This window comes from Numenius arquata, chromosome 2 (genome assembly GCF_964106895.1).
Source record: "Numenius arquata chromosome 2, bNumArq3.hap1.1, whole genome shotgun sequence".
NCBI classification, from domain to species: domain Eukaryota; kingdom Metazoa; phylum Chordata; class Aves; order Charadriiformes; family Scolopacidae; genus Numenius; species Numenius arquata.
This window is the reverse complement of record NC_133577.1, coordinates 4994490-5015225: the sequence shown is the minus strand read 5'-3', so window position 1 is coordinate 5015225 and position 20736 is coordinate 4994490. Positions and strand designations below refer to the sequence as shown.

Genomic DNA, 20736 nt, shown 5'->3' with positions numbered 1-20736 from the left:
GGCATGAATGTAATCTAGGCTCAGTCCATTCTCATGTAGCTGTTAAATATAAAAATCCATTTCACAGATGGGAAACCGATGTTGGAAACTGAAACTGACTTCTGAGAATCCAAGGTTTTTAAACCATCAAGTCCAAACTCCTTCATATCAAACATCGCTTGTCCTTTACCCAACTATTAACTAAAAGATTTAGTTTATGGGAAGATGTTTTGGTCTCCAAGAGACTTTTGCACTTCAGGACAAAGCTGGAGAACAGGGTTCTCCTGGTTTTCAGTACCCTTCATCCCTACAACAGGCAGATAAGTGATGTGCCCAGATGATTACAACAGACGAACAAATAAAAACCACCACGATCCCCAACGCGAGTTGTTTTCAAGTACATTAATGTTGAAATTGAAAAAGGTCCTGAATTTATACTCGGGTCACTAAATGATTCTACATCTTAGTTCTGAGTTTCCACAATACAAAACATCACTGCAACACAGAGAGGAAGGTGCAGGGCTGGACCCGAGTTTTGGAATTTTCCTAATGCAGCCCAATGGAGGGGCAGCTCCTGGTTCTAGGCTCTGGTCCACAAACAGGCAGAGTAAGTGCCGTGTCCTAGTGCCACTTTCTTTTTCCACTTGGATGCAATAAAAGGTGAGTCTAATTGCAGGTGCAATAGAAGCCTTCCATCTATCAGGTCAATGCACACTGCCCAGCTGTAATTTTTCACAATCTGTAAGGCAAAAGCAGGAGACAAGTGGCATTAACTAAAGCCACTCATATCTAAGGGAAGTGCTGATGGAGAGAACTGAAAAATCAGATGAAAAATAACAGAACAGCCAGAAGCAAATGGCATTATGTCCTTGAAGCAAGGGAGCATTCATATAGCATCTATTCCATCTTCATAAGCTACGGATAATTATCTCTCACTAGAGTTTTGAACCCCAAATTACTAAATTTCATTAAACCTTCTCAGCCCTCAGTATAAATACCACTGTAGAAATGGGATGTCTTTCCTCTATGGGAGGTATTAGTCCTGAGGAGGTCACACTGCTGAGCAGAAAAGAAGTCGCTTTGAAAAAGAACCCGCACGTTGGCGGAGGCAAGACGACAGAGAGCAGTCAGTGTTCACAGCACGGATCCTAAACGGCTGCAACGTACCCAGTAACGGAACAACTGGACGAAATGGAAACGGTAAACGTACACGCACACCCAAAATACGTAGCAGCGCACAAATGCTGCAGTACGGATGGCTGCTCTAAAAGATGTAAATGCAAACAAAACACCCCACCGCCTAGAACATGATGTTCTGGAGCGTGTCACGGCTAATGTGACATCTTTAAAAATATCTCGTTTGTTAGGTACGAAAGATGATATGTAATTACTTCTTCACAGCTCTACAGTAGGTCCAACATCCTTCCTCCTTTGTGTGAAAAATCTATTACAGTCGACTCTGAGCCTCCATAATTGTTCTCCATTAGTAATGATTTACATGATATTACAGCTGTCACCGAATGTCAAGGTAATTTCCCTGTTTTCTTTCTTTGAATCCTTTTAGAAATTCTAGTTTAAAAGAGTACCTACTGTAAATATGTTCTAACAGAGAAGACTGCTAAAGAGAAAAAAAAACACCCTAAAGGACATGAGACAGTAATTTTGGACTATCTTGTCATTACAGAACTGACATGAATCGGTTCTAGCTATGAAGACTTTGTATTTCTTTTTTGCACCCAAGGAAACATCGTGAGGAGTGAAGAATTCCATTTTCTTATCTGACAATGCCACCAGGACAGGGTGGAACAATCTGTCACTCCACTCGGAGAGTCAGTAACGTTTTCAATTCACTCGGCTTCAGCGCTTCACAAAAAAACCCCAAAGTTTATTTTCATTAAAGGCACTTCTGAGGATTACATGCCAAAACTGGCTTTAAGTTCTGCAGGCCTGAAAACTGCCAGAAAGAGAATAAGACATGAGTTGCCTCCAATTCTCAGCTGCAAGCCTGGAGAAGAAGCAGGCACTGGAAATGCAGGCTGCCTCCCACCCCAGTCCCAGTGTCGGAGGAGCAAGGCTCACTGGTCCGTGACATAGTAAACTGGCAGAGCAGCATGGAGATAAAACCACCTGGCTGTACACGTGCCTGTGAGACACCAGACCCCAAAAAGATGTAGCATAAGCATCCTCTCACCAAAGGAGCTGGTCTAGATCACATGGGGTAGACCTGAACTTGGTGGGTACAAGAACCCTGTCTGCAGCTACAGCTTCTCAGTGGGTGCGACTGACGCAGCTGATGATGGTGGTGATGGCAACAGATCTGTTAAGAGAGTCTTCTCTAACCCTAGAGACCCAAGTTATGTCCTGCATTTCTTATTAACAAGTGTTTGGGGGTTGGAACTCGAAGATCTTTAAGGTCCCTTCCAACCCGAACCATTCTGTGATTCTATGCAGTCAAAGGCGGCACTGACTTCTAATCAGGAAGATCAAGATTCTGAAAGAAATACATACGACGGTGCTTTACAATGCCATTTAGATACAGAAACTGAACAGTTTGGAAAATCATAAAAGGCAAGAAGAATGTATTGGCTGACAAGATTGGACCACTGCTATTAAAATTGTTCCTAAAGCAAATTTAGACCTTGGCTGATTTTTTTTAGTATGAGTGGCTCTTTAATTTACACTTACTAAAGATTATTCAGGAACTTCTTATGAGAGCATAAGTGAACATAAAAAGGAGTAAGATCCATTGGAAATCTGCCCTGGGCAGATTTGGTTTCATTTTGAATAATCCATCTTTCTTCCAAACACAAGTCCCATTGATTATCACTATGGAGGAAATCTGCTTTCCTTTAAAAAGTAATTAAGAATAAGTTGGGTTGTGTTCACTTCTCCATAGCCAAGTCTCCGTGTCATAAAACAGCCGCTACCACTTACACGCTATTGGGTGAACTTCTCAGGGAGATTATTGGGGGGGGTTTGAGGGCTCTGCTGGCCCAGAGGATGACTCTCTCTGTGACTCCTGAGGATTGCACTGCGCATCAGGACAGAATCACACAGAAGGAGCTAAAAGGGAACAGCTGCAGCCACCATTGACCATGCTGTGACTGAAGAGAGCAACTCACTCCTAACGGCTCCATGCTGTCCATAACGACCTATCCAGAGTAGCACATCCTTGGAAAAAAAGTTGAAAAACCTGTCAAGTAATAATTTTTCAAGTAAAATTAAAGAAACAGTTCTTGGAGGCTTCAGGCTACATCAAACACTGTTTGTCCCTAAGCACCAAAGTAAGCGGGGAAAATACTACGATACTATTCTGTGCTGAGGAGGGAGCCCAACAGAAAAGCAGGCGGCTAGAACTGTTTTAAGCTGTTAAGTCATTATAGACTAAAACAAAACAACAGCCCCCGCGACCACAAACATTTAAAACTATAAACCTCCAACGCAGTAGAGATGTTTCCTTAATCCTTTAGCACATGGAAGGAGAATACCATTTATCCAGAATCAGGATACCGTCCAAAATCACGTTTTAATTGCTAATGATACTTTATGAGAAGTTAAGTGCTAGACAGACATAACTTCGGTGAGAGGAAATTTCCTTTTGTTCTTTCTTCTCCTTTCTTCTATTCTTACTTTCTAAGATCACACTGAAGGAAGGACAGTTGCACGAGTCAAGAGATAAGAGCATTGGCCAAACAGCAGATCTCCAGATACTGTGAACTTTACCAAAACTTACTTTGGCAAAAAGCCTTGAAAAAAACTTCAGAAGCTTTTAGGCAGAAGTGGGGCAAGAAACAGAGAAACTCCCACTCACAGCCTCTACATCCCCCTGAGCTTTCCCAGCCTGTCTCTCCACATACCCATCTGCTCCCAGAGCTTCCACCCCTCTGCAAGGCTGGTGGGGCTTGCCAGGCAATTCTCAGCCTTCCCTGTCCAGAATTTCTTTTACTGGTACCAAAACTCTGCTGCCATCAAAGGTAAGGACAAAATACGCGTTCCTGTGTCTTTGTTCCTGGAGTGGCCAAATCCAATTTTGCATTCTCTATCTAGAAACCTTGAGCTGGCTCTAGATCAGACCGTCATGAACTAACCTCACCGGAGCGTAGCAGAACCTAAAGGCTGAGAGAAACTTATTCCCCTACTTCACAGTACTTAAATGTAAGCATTTGCATGTGAGGTACGTGCCTCAGCTCCCATGGCAGTCAAAGCTATAAGTCAGTGGAGCCTGGAGAAGCATTCGCTTGACTCGATTTCCACTGGCTGCGGCAGGAACATACGCACAGCAGGAACTTGCAACACATAACTTCAACACCTTGAAGCATCTTAACTTGGAGCTGAATCACTGACCCCTAGTGATCAAGAACAAAATTCTCTAGAGTGACTACAACTCCAGGACAAGCTGTATGGAAAGGAGGTAACTATGTTAAACGCTGGGCCTAACTTAGAATAATGTGTAAAATTCTGTTAGATTCACCTTATTTTTTGTGGTAGGGATGCAATGAAATATTTTCAAATATTATCAGCCGACACAAATCTAATTGGATTTAAACACTATTAGTTCAACAGTACCAAGGGAAAAAAGACATCTAAATAGGCTTTCAGCAGAAATCTATTTTCTGGATATTACCCAAGAACACAGTAGTTTGCACTATGCTTTCTCATTGTACATTCATACTTTCCCAGTCTTACCTCGAGAAAACCGTAACACACTAAAACATTTGCTTTTCATGGCAGGCTATGTTTAAACTCGACTAATTAAACGAAACCCCTAGCAACCAAAATACTAACAGTACACAACTACGCTTTGTGAAGTCAAAACTCAGAAACCAGTCATGACCACAGTAATTATAGAATAATTGTGGTCAAATTCATTGAGCTACATAGTATGGTGCCCGTATCTGAATATTTAGTAACTTATAGCTTACCACAGTTCATTAACTACCACCTTATACATTCTTGAGTAGCAGTATGCGAGTTGCTTTCAGGCTGTACAGACCCATTACAAGACAGGAAAACGTCCTTTGTCAGCTAGCCGAAATCTATAAATCTCTGCTATCTGAAATTAGTGAATACTAATTTAAAGGCTCCTGTTGTCTTCCCAAATTCACCATCTAAATCTAAAAAATCATCACGCTTGTCAACTATCTAATACTCTTATTGCACTGCACCTGCACAGCAGCTACATGGAATAAGAGAAAACATTGCTGGAAATATGGTTCTGCTTTAATTGCTTGCTTTTAGGTGGAACAGGCTAATGGAAAGGCAACATTTTCGGTCTCAGCAAAGCATCACAAAGCTAAATGACAATTTGGCTGGATTAGAAATACTGAGGGAACAGTCCATCTCACAGTAATTTTGTTCGGTTTCCACTAGATCTTAGGTAAAGAACTTTAATGGGCTATGACATTAAACAAACATTAAACAAATCTACCATCTTCAGATCAGGAGTAAGATTACTTTAAGACATTTTTCTACGAGCACACAAATTAACATCTCTGGCTATGACTACTCCACATACATAAGGCAGACTGCTAGGGCAGACCACTTATTTCGGTCCAAATTCAGTCAAGGATCACGTAAACAGGCCTTGTATGATTCACAGCCTTTATGTCTTCAAAATAATATTGAAATAAGAGTTCTTTGCAGGTTTTTGTCTAAGCACACATCAATTACTGCGGGCCAAACCCAGACACTGTAGGGGAAACAAGTAAAGGGCTAGAAAAAACAAAAAGCAAAGACAACTTTCTTCCCAGTCTCAGCAGACACAGTTCTCAGTGTGTGGTTTATCTGCCTTTTGGGGTACACCCCTGCAATTTCTACGAAGTGGGTCTAAAATACGAAGTGCTAGAACAGAATATATTTGAACCCTGGGCACGCCTGCAACAGGAAACTGCATTTCAACACAGATTTTGCAAAGGCACCTCTTGTGACAGCTAACAATTACATTCCTCTGCTCTTCTACACCTTTCTGAAACTCTACGACAGAAATGGCAATTTTTAAGAAGTGCTGACGTACTGACATATTATCTCCTGTTAATTACAATCATCAGCATCTCTGGTATTTGTAATTCCGAGTAGATAAATTTCTAGGGAAATATTAAGCAAATGAACAAAAGTACTTTAACTCATCAGTATTTTTATTACGCATTCCATTCTTTATAGTGTCATATCAGGATGAGAGAAGAAAAGACAGTAGGGAAGGAAAGCTTGAGTCTTTAGGTGGCTATTTTCTGTGATTCTCACCTTCACACTCACAAGAATTGTACGGAGAGGACGATGATATCCTCATCCCCACTGCAAAGAGAGAGACGAGTACATGCTTTACTCTTCCTACTCTTGTTTTCAATCTAAAGGAAACTCCATGCTTAGTAGATACCCATCACCGCTCACCGTTATTTTCTGAACTTCACGGCTCAGTGACAAAACCTCACATTAGAAGAAGGATTATTTTTTTTGCCTCATCAGGATGTTTTTCCACCTCTGGCCTTCTGCATTCCCTTCGTTCACCCGCTGGACTTTTCAAGGGAGCACTGCAGGAGAGGGCTTCTCCCACCCAATAAGTTGTGTAAACCGGAGTTTACTGCGCAGGTGACAAAGTTTTCAACAGCTCGGGGATGATTAAAGTCTCCGAGAACCTGGAATCTCTCTCTGTTTAAGCAGAAGGAGAATGCTGGGTAAATAAAGCAAATTCACACTTGGCATTTAGCAACATCTTTTCTCTCTTCATGATTTAGGTTTTTGTAATCTTCCTGTCAGAAGTTGTTTATTTCATACTCAAGCGCTGCTGAACAAAGCCTTCCTCATCTGCCCTTGCCGCCTCCTCCTTGTGCTTCAAATCCAACAAAAGGTAATTTTCTTTCTTTATTTTTGTGTAACTGATTTGCATGAAGGACGTGTACTTTTCATTAAAAGCCTTCTTTACACAAGCCTGAAATACCATGTCTTTAGGTATAAGCATTAGATATTTATTGGATATAAACAAAAGTACTGTCAAACCTGACACTCGAAACAAGAATTTCTCATTTCCCTGACACCTCCCTGTTCTCCAAGCTACAGTATTACTTGCTGTACTGAGCTTCTGGCCATAAGAGACTGCTCTCGTTGGTAAATACGGTGTAAGTTTGCAACTCTATTAGCATCCAGCACATCTGCTTGCCTAAAAGCTTTCCTTTTGCTGTATTTCATTAAACACAGAATCATACAGTGAGGTGAAGCAGATTTGGAAATATCAAGCTCATGCTTTCAGGATGGGTACATCACCCAGAGCCTGATGAGATGTTACAGCTACACTTTTTCCAGAGGTCCCTTCCAACCCCATATCCTTCATTCTGTGATTGAGATAGAGGTGGGTGTCAGCTACAATACCAAGGCAAGGCATGCGACTTTCAGAATTTCAGGAGAGAAATCAGAGTTAATTGGATAGGACGGGCTCCCTCATGCACCCAGCCGCACTTTGGTGATGCTCTGAAACAGGCTTTCTACAGCTTTTCCTTCCTAAGAGTTGCTACCCATGTCCAGTCATGGCAAGTTGCTGGACACATAGGAAAACAACCAAAATCAGTTCGCTTGGACTGATATTTGGAAAATTCAAAGCCATGAAAAGGATTCACAGCTCAGAGTGATCCAGTGGTTAGAAAGGACAGAAGCACAGAACGCAGCCCAGTGTTTTTCTGTGCCAGTCCTGCTTTGATCCCATTCTACCCTAAAATCACCTTCAGGCCCAAACCCAGTGCAGCCCTAGATCTGCAGGAGGAACGGACCTGAAATGCATATGAACTCCCCAGCCAAAGAGCAGAATAAATCTGAATTTTGACCAAGCAAGCGTATTTCTCTAATTTAAAAAAAAAAAATTTTTTTTTTTTAAATCCTGCCTCAGTCCCTATAGGTTAAGTGAGATTTAAAACAGGGTGTTATAACTAAGAATTTGGACCCTGTGCCATAACATTTCTTACCTTTTTCATTTGCACATCTGTGCATAAAGTAAGTATCACTCACTCCTGCTGCCAACAACTTACTGTTGTGTTCAGTGACAAAATACGTAACCTTGAAAAGCCTCACCAACCCTGCATTTCAAAGGCATTTCATAATTGTTTACCTCTTGGCCTGAACAGCAGTACCGTATGTACAAGGCCCCCTTGAACTTGTGTAACTCAAAACTGCCTAGAAACTTTTCCTCAAACGATTCTAACTTCTTCAGGAAAAGAAAGCAAATGATAATTATAACATATTCAAACAAAGGATTTTTGTTAGGGCTTTCTGTTAAAAAATAAAAAAAAAAAAATCCTTTTCTTTTACCCCAGAAAAGCAGTTTTCATTCCTACTTATTTCAAAGGAATGCCTGCAATTTTGCGGTATTATGCAAACCCCAATTAGCAGTCCACAAGGTGTTTTGAAAAACAGTGCCTAATGTGTTACAGGCACATTTAGTGGCCAACTTCCAACAGCCTGAAAAAAACGCCTTTTTTTGAAAGAAAGTTTGGGAATTAAGTCACTTCAATTTTACTGGGAAATGCTGATAGAAATAATTCTTCCAACAGTTAATAAAACTTTTTTCTTTTTTTTATTAGTTGTTGGTTTATGTCCTCTTACAGGAACAGAGCAGGATATTTGTGGCAGTTGAGCAATTTGGTTTCCTTGGGTCTTTCCTTAAAATCCAGTTCTACAACTACTTTCTGCTGAGCAGAGTGGTTCGTCTTACAAATCGTAGCTGTTATTTGCGAGCGGTCCCAAACACATCCATTGACTGCATTTGTTTATTTAGATTTTCTTTTCAGTTTTCTGGAACCTAATAACTGGGTTGTTGGGTTTTTTTTTTTTAACCTGTAGAGTGCCTGGGTCATGGGTATCCAGGCTGCAATATAGGGCAACCTCCATCATAAGGTTTTATAACGGTATGAACAGTAAAGGATGGGGGGCACTGTTTATTTGGGGGGTTCTCCTGAGCTACCACGACTATCGCTGAGCAGAATGTCCTGCCCGACACGGCTCACCAGAAGATCCCACAAGATGGAAAACACTCAAAGCAACACCGCCACACGCAAGTGAGAGTGAAGTCACTGCAAGTGAGAGTGAAGTCACTGCTCCTTCACAGTGCTGAGGTTTTATTCCTCCCTTCCTCACCAGAACTGCGGAACTGGTTTACCAACTCAAAAGTCAGAAGGAAGCTAAAGCGCACATACAACCTGCACGTGTGCATTTCAAACGCTCGTGACTACACTATGATGTGTATTTTATATTCCTCAATTTCTCCTCCCTGCAGAGGAAAAAACCCTCATCCTGTTTTTAGTAGTCCTTTACAAGCGGTCACACCCCAGCCAACTCCAATAAGCACGTTTTATTGCTCAATTAGTTCTTTATTTCTATCATGCCACGGAACAGAAGCTAGATCTTCAAAAGTTTAAACCCTTTTTTGTTTTTTGGCTCGAGTTCCACACAGACTGTTTCTAACATTCCCATCCTTTCTCAGTGACACATAAAAGTTCCTGATCCTTCTTTTTTCCAGTTTCTAATCATCCCCCAGCTCCTCGTGGGACTCCAAAAGGCTCTAGCAGGCTCAGCTCCTCTCTCCCATTCCTTTGCTAGCTCAAAGCAGAGCAGAGCGGGCCTTACTGGACAGAAGGGAGAAAGCTTTAGTAAAGTCACACTCCAAGAATTTGAATTATCATCAGGATAAACATGAAGGGAATAAGTATCTTAAACTTTGATCATTTTTTCTGAACTCACAGAAAGCGTGCATCAAAAATTACAGACCGGCAGTCTAGAGATATTGTAAGTAAGTATTTGATGAGCTGAATTAGACATTCTTATGAACTTTTGGGGATAAGTACCATTTAATTTCTTCAATAGTATGTCAAAATAGCATGATTTTTCTGTTGGTTTACCTGAGAAGTCAGCTTTGCTGGCCAACTGCCATTTTACTCTTCCTTGCTTTAAAATTTGCAAACGGAAAATAAATACTTCAAAAAATTAAAGCTATAAATCAGTAAATGAAATGCTTCTGAGAAAGATCGGAGCTTCAGCTGAGTGATTCTTACAATGTTGGCTTTACATTATGATTTACTGGGCCTCAAGTAGCCAAAATGGGGTCAGACGGTGAAAAACTTTCCCTTCTGGTTCACTCTGGGGAATTGGGAAAGGGTTGAGTCAGTTACAAAATATGGGGTCCGATCTGTTCTGTTACAACCACCATACTGGAAGCTAGTCTTGCTAACAGGCCACCGCTTCCAACAGCGCCAAGTCTTCCAGGCAGTCACCAACGTTCAAGCACAAAGAAGATTAAGTGATGGTACTCGAAGCGTATATTGATTTATGAAGTAATGCCACGCTGCTGAAGGAACTATCCCTCTAGCTCTGCTACATTAGAGGAACATGCAAATGCTCCGAGCCTCCCTCAATGCAAAATAAGCTATTTAACCTGATTAAGGAACTTGTGGGGCAGTAACTTGAACCTACCACCATGGTTTCTGAAGTTATCATCCATCCGTACCCACGTTCTGCTGGCTGGTTTTAGAGGTGAACTGTATAGGACACTGGGACAACCTCATTTTTTCTCCTCACTAGCAGGCATAACAATCTCTGTACTGGAGATCAGCACTGATGGCGAAGCAAATCCAGAACGAGAAGAGGCTTTGGCCCTCATCTTACCTGTTAACTAACATTTGTAGTGAAAGGATGAGGGGCAATGGCTTTAAACTAGAGCAGGGTAGGTTTAGGAAGAGGCTGCCCAGGGAGGTGGTTGAGTCACCATCCCTGAATGTGTTTAAGAGTCATTCAGATGTGGTGTTGGGGGAATGTGGTGTAGGTGAGAACTTTGTAGAGTGGAGTTGACGGTTGGACTCGATGATCCCAAGGGTCTTTTCCAACCTGAATGATTCTATGATTTAGATTAGACATTAGGAAGAAGTTCTCTGTAATGAGGGTGGTGAGACACTGGAACAGGTTGCCCAGAGAGGTGGTGGAGGTCCCCATCCCTGGAGACATTCAAGGTCAGGTTTGGTGAGGCTCTGAGCAATCTGATCTAGTTAGAGATGTCCCTGCTGACTACAGGGGGGTTGGACTAGATGACCTTTAAAGGTCCCTTCCAACCCAACAGACTCTATGATTCTATGATGGCCCTCTAAGTCCATCCAGTTTTGAAGCTAGAAACTCAAAGACAAGACTATGAGCTTTTTCTTGTTGAATTACAGCAGGAAGAAAAGCTGCCACTCTGAGCCTAAATAAAGTGCATTTAGGGCTTGGGCTCTATTTCAAGTTCTTATTAGCTCCTGGAAAGGTGCCACGGCAGCTCAAAAACTCTCCTGCCTGAAGTTGCTTAACTCTGCTGTACCAAGAGGTCTGCGTCTGTACAGAGAGAAGACTGCTCCTTTAAATTCCACATTTGGGGCCCTGCTTAGCTCTGGTACAACTATATTCTCGATGAGCCGAGCAGCCCGAGTCAGGGAGGCAAGGTCTGCTTTCAATCTCCACCTCTTCCTGCGGCCCAGGAAAACGCCGACCCCGTGCCACCCAGCGAGACGGCACCACTGGACCACCCCACCGCCGCTCCCACGCACAGGTCACCTGCGACATGTCAACACCCTTAGCCATGAGCAACTTCGGAGCGCCTCATGCATAATTCACGCTTCCGTAACGTGGTTTCTATGTGGTATTTTGACGGCTGACACTCCAGGCTCATTTCTGATCTGCTGCACACTGGAATCTAAGAGCTCTAAATGCCAGCTGACTTCCCCCAGAAGGCATTAAGGTACAAACAGAGTCTTTGTTCTCCACCACCCCACCAAAAAAAAAAACAAAAAAACCACCCTAGCACCTTTCCTGTAAACCAGCTCATGCCTTCAGCAGCTAAAAAGGAAATAGAAGAAAAGTCAGTTCCCTCCCCCAAGCCTGCATCTTAACAACAGATTCCTACAGAAAACCCACCCCAGTGGTCAGCCATCCTCTCCTAGGTGTCCTTTCAAGCAGCGCTTGAGGAAACCGCTCTTTGAAAGGCATCTCTTGGCGGTAACACTTCGCAGGTTGCATTTTCAAGGCCTGTCGCTGGTGATTTAGGATAATCACAATCTGCGGCTCCGCCAGCTTGCCTTCTTGCCTCTCCGAGCTGGTCATGCTTTCAGGTGGGGCTTTTCCACTCAAAGCAAGCTGGAAGATACACCACTCCAGCCCCAGGAACAGGAGCCAGCAGGCAGCTCTCTCCCCCCCCCCTTCCTTCCTTTCCCCCCATAATTTTCCCCACGTTTCTTAATTTGTGGAAACATCCTGTAAACAGAGACAGCAAAATTAAATATTTGCCCAGCTCTTCCCTGGTTCCGTTGTAACTTGTGCGTTTGCAGATTTCATTTGACAACAGCGGGAGAGAAGTAACAGAGAAAACAGTTTTAGTTCCTCCACCTCCCTTTTCCCCTCCAAAAAAAAACAAGTACTCCTGTCCCCAAAGGAGGTAATGCCACCTCGTTTGTGCATTGCTGCCTCCTGTCCACTGGCCACCTTCCACCAGACCCTGTTTCTGTAAGAAGTTTGTCCACAGACATCTATTCACCCGTATCGAGCCCTAAAGAAAGCATTTCCTTATTTCATCCCCAAGGATGACAGCCCGCAGTGGAGGTGATACGCACCCTGGCTTTCAAAGAAGTTTTTGATTTATACAGCACTCAAGTAAGGTGGGCTGCTTCGATTTGTGATGTACCATAGCACTACATAAGCAATGTCTACGAAGCCATTCTTTCTGCATTTTAGTGCGGCTTATCTTTGCTTTTTCTTATCCAATCCAGATAAATTGCTGTTTTCCCCCTTTCAAAGATTTTCAAACAGTCATCCAACCGCTCTGATTTCCCATGGATTAGTTGCACTCCGCACTCGAACCATCTGTCTGGCATTCATATTTTTACATGCTTTTCTTTTTACTATCATGCTGCTTCGTATTATTTGATCTCTGCTCCTTCCACTTCTGCCTCCGTGTGTGGCTCAGACACAGGTCCTGTGTTATTTGATCAGCCTCCAACTGCAAGAGCAACGCGGGACAAAGTTTTGCTGCTGCTTTTCCTACCGGTGCGTGCTCACAAGAGGCTGAGGTCCTTCTCTTGATAAAACGATGATTCTGGGAAGAGGAACAGAACTTTTGAGCTACAGTATTAAAGCCAAACAAGCTTCTACTGGCAGCACCTCACCTGGGAAAGCTGCTGACTCCTACAAACCATATGGTTTTGGTGGTTGCACTGTTCGAGATCCAGAATATAATGAGGTTTTCATAGAAAATTAAGTTTCGGTACATACTCTCTCCTTCTGGACAAAGGTGAAAGAGAAGTTCCCCCAGGGCAGAGAATATACACCTCCTGGCTGAGTCACATCATTTCAATAGTTGCTGGTTGGTAGCGTGCGTGCCTTTGCATGGTGACAGTCATCCCAGTAGCTTCACCTACCCTAACTAACAGAAGGTGTGGGGTAGTATCTGGGGAAAAAAATAGGAGTTCCATTGACTTGAGCTGGGGGCTGGGTATTTATGAGGTATTTCACAAGCCGTTCATACAGTGACAGTGAAAAGTGTATCTGTAGGGGAGATGCAGACTCCAACAGGACACAAGCCTTCTCTACTGAAGTCTTCTTATGCTGTCCTTTGGTAAAGGAAAGGAGCAGTAAATAAGATTCTGCCTGTAACAAGGAGGAAGGGGGGGGGGGGCAGGGGACAGGGGATGGCAATCTTCTGTTGAAAGAAGCATCACCCGTACCTAAAGTGGACTACAGGAGAGATGGGGAGGGACTCTTGAGCAGGGAGGAGAGCCATAGGACGAGGGGTAATGATTTTAAACCGAAAGAAGGGAGATTTAGGTTAGATATTAGGAAGAAATTCTTTCCTGTGAGGGTGGTGAGACACTGGAACAGGTTGCCCAGAGAAGCTGTGGCTGCCCCATCCCTGGAGGGGTTCAAGGCCAGGCTGGATGGGGCTTTGAGCAACCTGGTCTGGTGGGAGGTGTCCCTGCCCAGGGCAGGGGGATTGGAACTCGATGATCTTTAAGGTCCCTTCTAACCCAAACCATTCTATGATTTTATGATTCTAAGTCTGCGGCACAGAGAGCTGGGGGCTGCAGGAGGGGAAAATGTAAAAGGCTATCTAAAATAGAGAAGGGGCAAATGAGACTGCAAGGGTGGGAGGCAGTGAAGTTGAAGACAGAGGTCTGCGTTGCAACAGAAGAGAATTAATTCGTAGTGAGGCAGCCAGCCTGGTCATAGTCATTTGGAAAGATGCTCGAAGGCATGGCGGCTGAGGAGTATGCCAGGACAGACTTGGCGGTAGGAAAGGAGAACAAATGACTGTTAAGAGAAAAGGAGGACTTGACAGTATTGGTGAGAAAGACATCCTGTGTCCAACTGGTGCACTGCCTTTCTAACATGGAGAAGAACTGGACCTTCTAGCTGTCTTACACTTTCTTACCCTCATCTCTTCATTTGATCTAGAGTCAGCATGAAAATGGAAGTCACTAAGTCTAAATGGGAGAGCACGGGGGGCGGGGGGGTTCAGCAGATGACCAGAAAAAAACACAGATTCTCAATTATGATCTAAGCTTCAGTAGCTCTGCCTCTACTTTGTAATGTTGCTCTTAACTCTCTTAACTCACGCTGTTAACAAGGTCACATGCAAAACATTTTTCTGTCTGTATGACAAGACAGCTAAGTATAGAGTGCTTTCCCCTTCCAGTCATTTGATCCTATTCAAAACATATAATCTCCCAGGTCTCCAGTCTGTGCAAAGCCAGACATCAGCACATTTTTGGCTACAGGGCACCTACAAAAAGATTAGTGACAGTCTTGTGAGGCTTGTGTTGCAGATTCTGTCAAGGGGCCAACATTTAAATAAGGTACCTTGCATTTTCATTATGAGAATTCCAGCCCATTATTAGCAAAGTTAGTTTAAGTTTTAGTCTGTTTTGCCAGCTACTAAGTACATATTTAATGATGTGCATTGCTGGCAATGGGGGAAGGGAAGATCTATTCTATAGCTTTTCTACTGGGAAATTAAATGAGCTTGCAGAATCTGCTTAGTTAGAGATTATAACTTTATTCAGAATTCCATCTCTTTGATGTAATTATGATTTAATGACTACGCACCTTCAGTAGATGATCACATTTTACAGATCCCATCCTTACAACCCAGAAAGCCAGAACACTGGATTCTGTAGGTAACTTAAGCATTTATTTGACATTAATCAGGTAGCTTCTTAGACACAGTCAGACTTGTACCTTAATTAACCAGGACTTCAGATCTAATTATTAGTGAAGATCTGAGCATCCAGGTCCTACCAAGGACCTGTGAAATCTTGTCAAAGATCATACATTTCTCATGAGTACGCCAGGTGGCTAAGCCATGCAGACCACCCAGTCAACACACTCTGTTCTAGTTAAGACAGGAAAATCCCTTCCTCCTAATTCTCTTAATTTCTCCCCAGGCAAAATAGGGTCTTTAAGCACACCTCTCTCTTAATATCTAATATCTAGAGCTACTTAATATTATTTGCTGCACTTTTACCTTGCAGGCAGTATGTTATCTGCACTAGCCAGTTAAGTCCTACTATCCCTTTCACTTCTACTGTGGGTAAGTTAACTAGTGTTGAGAAAGAAACAGAAGATCTCATACCGAAACCTACTCATTACTCATGAAGCTGAGCTCCCCAAGTCCTGCAACAGCTTAGCTTCTCTACCCTCAGGCCTGCAGCCGGTCTTCACCATGAGCCCCCACACTGCCATAACTTGAGCTGCTGCCCTTGCTATTTCCTGTCACTTTGGCTGAGATGCACGAAGGTAGAAAAAGCTGATAATTCACAATTCACGAGATGCTCCTTAAAAAAAAGAAAGAAAAAAAATCTCTGAGAGTCAACGCACAACTGCCATCGAGCCCAGCTCATCTGTGTCACCATGCCCTTGGTCCACAGCTGCAATTATGGTTTCCAGTAAGAGAGCAGGACTATTTGAGAGGAAGAAAAAAGGTGGAGAAAAAGCTCTGCCAGTGCTGATACGCAGCTGTGATTGTTGCCTTATTCGTGACCGATAAGGAGGGAACTCGGGATGAAATTTAAGTGAGACACGCTCATGCACTGAACAGCGCTAAAGAAGTTCTTCTTCTCTCCTTCCAGCCCCTGCCCTTTGCTCGTCTCCTCCTCGTGCCTGCTGTTCCTTGCTGCTCTGCTTTCCCCAGAGCTTTCAGCTTGCTGACTCGAGGCAGGATGTTCGAGCTGACCTCGCTTGGCCGCCTTGTGCTGACACTGTCTCGCCTAAACGCCTTGCTCCTCTGCCATTTTCGGGCTGCAGTTCTCAGCTCTGCAGTAAATCCTTCTCCGCTTAGTCTTTCCCGTGGTCACGCAAAGCCAACACACCTCTGATACACACTCTGAACTGGAGTTCAGAAAAAGGCCCTGAGCTATTGCCAGTACTAATTTATTCAGTTAGCTTTCGTTCCCAAATGAGAGCATGAAGCGTATGCTCGCTAGTGCTTCCAGGAAGAAGAGAAAGCAAGTTGTAGTCGCTGCGCAGCACGTATAAAGTTCAGAATCCCTCACACGCCGTTTTCCGTTTCTCGCTGTTAATGTGCCTGAACATCGTCCGAATCGCCGGAGCAATCTGCAAGCGAGGCGTACAGGATTCTTCCCTCCCCGCCCCCTTCTTCTAATGAGACAAACCTGCCGGCACAGCCCAGGCTGAATCAAATCACTCTTTTCGGCGTTTCACAGGAGCCCGGTCTCTCCCGCCCCTTTATTCTCCCAGTTCCATTTGGAATCAGAAACGCGATTGCCGAATTACTGTGAAGACAGCTGTTCCTGCAGTATATCCACTCAGGCTGGAAGCAGGAAATAAGATATCTTCCATGAAAGCCTGTAATTACGAGATTTCCAGCTTAAGTTTTTGCACACATTGAACTCTTTGGAAGATGTTTGGATAAGCAAAGTTTGGAAGGCACCGCTATTTGGATAAGCACCTGGGTGCTTCACTGAACCAGGTCTCCTGATAATCAAGACACATGCACAGATAACCCCCCAAGGACTAACTGCTGCTAACCTTAATTAACGGAAAGCTTGTTCGGAGAAGCGCTTCTTATTAGACAAGGAAGAACTTGGCTAACAAGCTCTTAAAAGCAGACTGGTGGACTGCGTACTCAAGGTGTTTTCTGCACCTGTCAAAGCTTTGATGGCTTAATAAATGTTCTGTGCCTGCATTTTCCAATTGTTCCGTAGGATTTTTAATTGAATATTCACCCGGCACATCTGTGCAACACGCTAGTTTTTGACTATTTTGGAACATAGCTCCACCGAGCTTAAAACTAATTCCTTCTACTTTGATGAACCTACTTTACAATTTAACTTCCAAGAGCCGTGTTCCAACACCTACTGTGTAGTTCTTAGTTGAGAGTTATTCTGGCTGGTCTGTTAATTCCAGCAGCTGAAAACAAAACATTCAATCTCAAGGTGGTGCTTAAGCAATGGGGAATGGAGCAATGCCCGCCACAGCACAGTGCGTCCCGAAAACCCTCCAGGGCACCGCTCCATCTCTAACCGCACCTGCACAGAGCATCTGCTAAGGAGGCCTTAGAGTTAATTCTTTGCCCTTCTCTTAGGTCAGGGATAGCAGGAAAACACTGAGATAATGATATTTGAAGGGCATTAGCTCCACACAAGCCGGAGCTGGCTACAGAGGAAAGGATTTTGTGCTCTCCCAAGGGAAGCGGAGCTTTACACGCTTCCCTTTCAGAAGGGATCAGAGCTGGGGAAGTTTACAGCAATTTCTCCAAATGGCCCCCCGTGTACAAAGAGATACTTAAAAGCACGCCTTCCACAGGGTTTCACCCAGAAGTACCACTGAGCATCCCGGTTTAGAACAAAGTCCATTCTTGCCCGTGGCTTCAGGGCAACTTGAACCAGGTCCTTGGCTCCCCAGCCTCGGGGAGCGCTCCCACCGGGCAACACTCATGGGGATCACCAGCAACCTCTGCTCACCCATTCAAGAAAATCTCAATTTCTGAGAGAACTCTGGAGGATACAAGAATTTCAGGATATTCTGCTCAAAGGGCAACGGAAGGGTTTTGTCTCTTTACTGCTACTGCAACCAGGGGCAGACCTGACAGCAATACTCTCGACGATGAGTCTGCTAAACTCTTGTTGTGTCTGACCTTCCTAAGGTGTTTCACCTTAGACCACGCTACGTTCAGCTCTGCAGCATCAGGAACTTTCACAGGATGATGCCTCTTCCTAGCAGGTGACAGGTTAAGACAAGGAACTTGTATGACCTTACAGTGATTTTAGGAGGGAAGAGAGAAAACCACAGTTGGCTGTCCACAGAAGAGCCAAAAAAATGCTTTATCCAGCATTTATCCAGGTTAATAAGGATTTATGCCTTCTATGATACAGACTGTGTGTGTCTGTAGCCACAACAGCGACAGAAGAAATTTTATGTTGCAACCTGACGTAAACGAAGAGCTGAGACATTTTTGTCTGGGGTTTGCAAGTCTACACCAAGAACCACTCAAGTACTTAAAAGTTACTCTAATTTGTCCCATAATTAAGCAGATAAAATGGTCTTTTTGAACAAGGTTGGGATGACTTACAAAAAGTTTTTAACAAATGTCAAAGCATGTTTCAAGCTGGAAGTCTCAAGAGGGTTTCTTTTAAGTATTTGCACTTTTTAGCCCAGACAAGGGAAGACAGGAGGACCAGCACGTTTTACAGCATCCTGGCCAGAACAGGGTGCATAATTGGGACCCACCTCGAGTGCTGTGTCCAGGTTTGGGCCCCTTACCACAAAAAAGACATTGAGGTGCTGGAGCATGTCCAGAGAAGGGCAACGGAGCTGAGACACTGAGGGGTCTGGAGCAAAAGTCTTATGAGGAGAGTCCAAGGGAGCTGGGGGTGTTCAGCCTGGAGAAAAGGAGGCTGAGGGGAGACCTTCTCGCTCTCTACAACTCCCTGAAAGGAGGTTGTAGAGAGGTGGGGGTCGGTCTCTTCTCCCAAGGAACAGGTGACGGGACAAGAGAAAATGGCCTTAAGTTGCACCAGAGGAGATTCAGATTGGATATCAGGAAGAATTTTGACACTGAAAGGGTCATTAAGCCTTGGAATGGGCTGCCCAGGAAAGCGGTTTAGGCACCGTCCCTGGAGGTATTTAAAAGGCGGGTTGACATAGTGCTTAGTGACATGGTTTAGTGATGGTTTTTTTATCAGAGTCAGGTTGATGGTTGGACTAGATGATCTAGTTGGTCCCTTCCAACCCAGACAATTCTATGATTCTGTGATTGCTCTGAAAAGCAGCCTGAGGTTAATTGAGTTTTTTCAGTCCACCTAAAGAAGCTGACACGGGGAGTTCCTGCAGCACGACTCCGATTCACGCAAATTTGCCTCTTTTGTAAAGATGCCCCTTGGAAACGTGAGAGCAGTTAAGCAGCGTGCGATCAATCGTAAGTCACACGATTTAGTATATTCTGAAAGCAAAGCTCTGGGGAGGGGGTCAGAATAGATGACAGTGGACAAAATGGTGACACGGCCACCCTTCTCCTTGTGTTGCCTGGAAAGCCAAACTTACACTTCATCAAGCCGGACTACGGAAAGCTGTCTGGGACGCATGTCTCCAAGCAAACACTTTTAAGAAGTATGATGGACCACAAGCTGTAAGTTTGTTATGAAGGAGCGATGAAATAGCAAACACATCGCATATGATGCTCCACTCCTGCTTTAGGAGCGTTGAAAGTTAAATGCAGTATCAAGCCTCCCACAGTGCATTTTAAACATTACATTTAAGCTATACAGAAAACTATCACCACCAGGCAGGCCTGGCTAATGTCACTACTGCTTTCTATTGGTAGCCGTTTATCAGTTTAATTCTTCACAGAGTATAAAGCACTTAAGAGTCAATTTAGCAAAGATAAAAGAAAACTATCAGCTTTAACCTTAAAGAAACAAACAAGCATATAAAAAACCTCATCAAAAAGCCTGTTTGTGTAAGAGCACAGTAGCTCTTCCTTTAGAAACACTATTTTTATATATAAAGCCACATCCTTGGCTCCTGATATTTAGAAGAGCGTCACTGAAAGCAACAGATCTCGCCACCATTTTACAACTCACCAGAATTTGCTCTCTTTCTGTTTGTAGTTTTTATCAGACTGCTGATTTGTCACTGAATCGACACATCAATAAAACCTCTGTCTTTCCCAGCACACCAGCAGCATCACCTTCTGCATTCTGGCCAACACCCAACCCGGGCAATGACATTTTATCTGCTGACTTTATCCTGAAGTCGTAACTCCATAGTGCAATCTTTTTTCTTTCTGTTGTGGCTGTACGTAGTTGAGCAGCTGCTGGAAGAGCTTCTCCAAGTATTTCTGCAAACAAATGTTGTTTTCCAACATTCACAATAAAGCAAACAAACAAAAAAAAAAACCCATGCCAGCAAGGCTGAGCTTGGAAGACCATTCAGAAATTGTTGAGATTTTCAGATAAATTGTTCTCTAACGTTTATCCCTGCTCTACCTCTTATTTCCAAATACCCCAAACCCCTAACAAATCCCCAACAGAAAATTTACATAAGAATGCAGTAGGAGGGAGTGGCTAAACACTTAAAAGGTAGAGTTGAGTGAAAATTTTCACCCCTAAAATAAACATTGAGTTTGGTTGACAAACACATCAGCTCGTTTTGACACATTCAAAACCAAATATTGGATCAACTTCTCCTTCTACACTACATTTTGAAAACACTCCTGAAGAGTTAGGTGCTAAAAAAAGGACCAGAATT

The 20736-nt window shown here is 43.5% G+C and overlaps 1 protein-coding gene across 3 annotated transcripts in view; it reads right to left on the bottom strand.

The window, feature by feature from the left end:
• Window positions 1-20736, bottom strand: part of PDE7B (phosphodiesterase 7B) — a 186320-nt gene that overhangs the window by 61268 nt on the left and 104316 nt on the right. Inside the window, exon 2 of one of the 3 annotated variants that reach the window (XM_074163787.1) lies at window positions 13140-13148. The exons of the other annotated variants lie outside the window; for them this stretch is intronic. Coding sequence (XP_074019888.1) covers window positions 13140-13148 — 9 coding nt within the window. The remainder of the gene's footprint in view (window positions 1-13139; window positions 13149-20736) is intronic. 3 annotated transcript variants of the gene reach the window in all.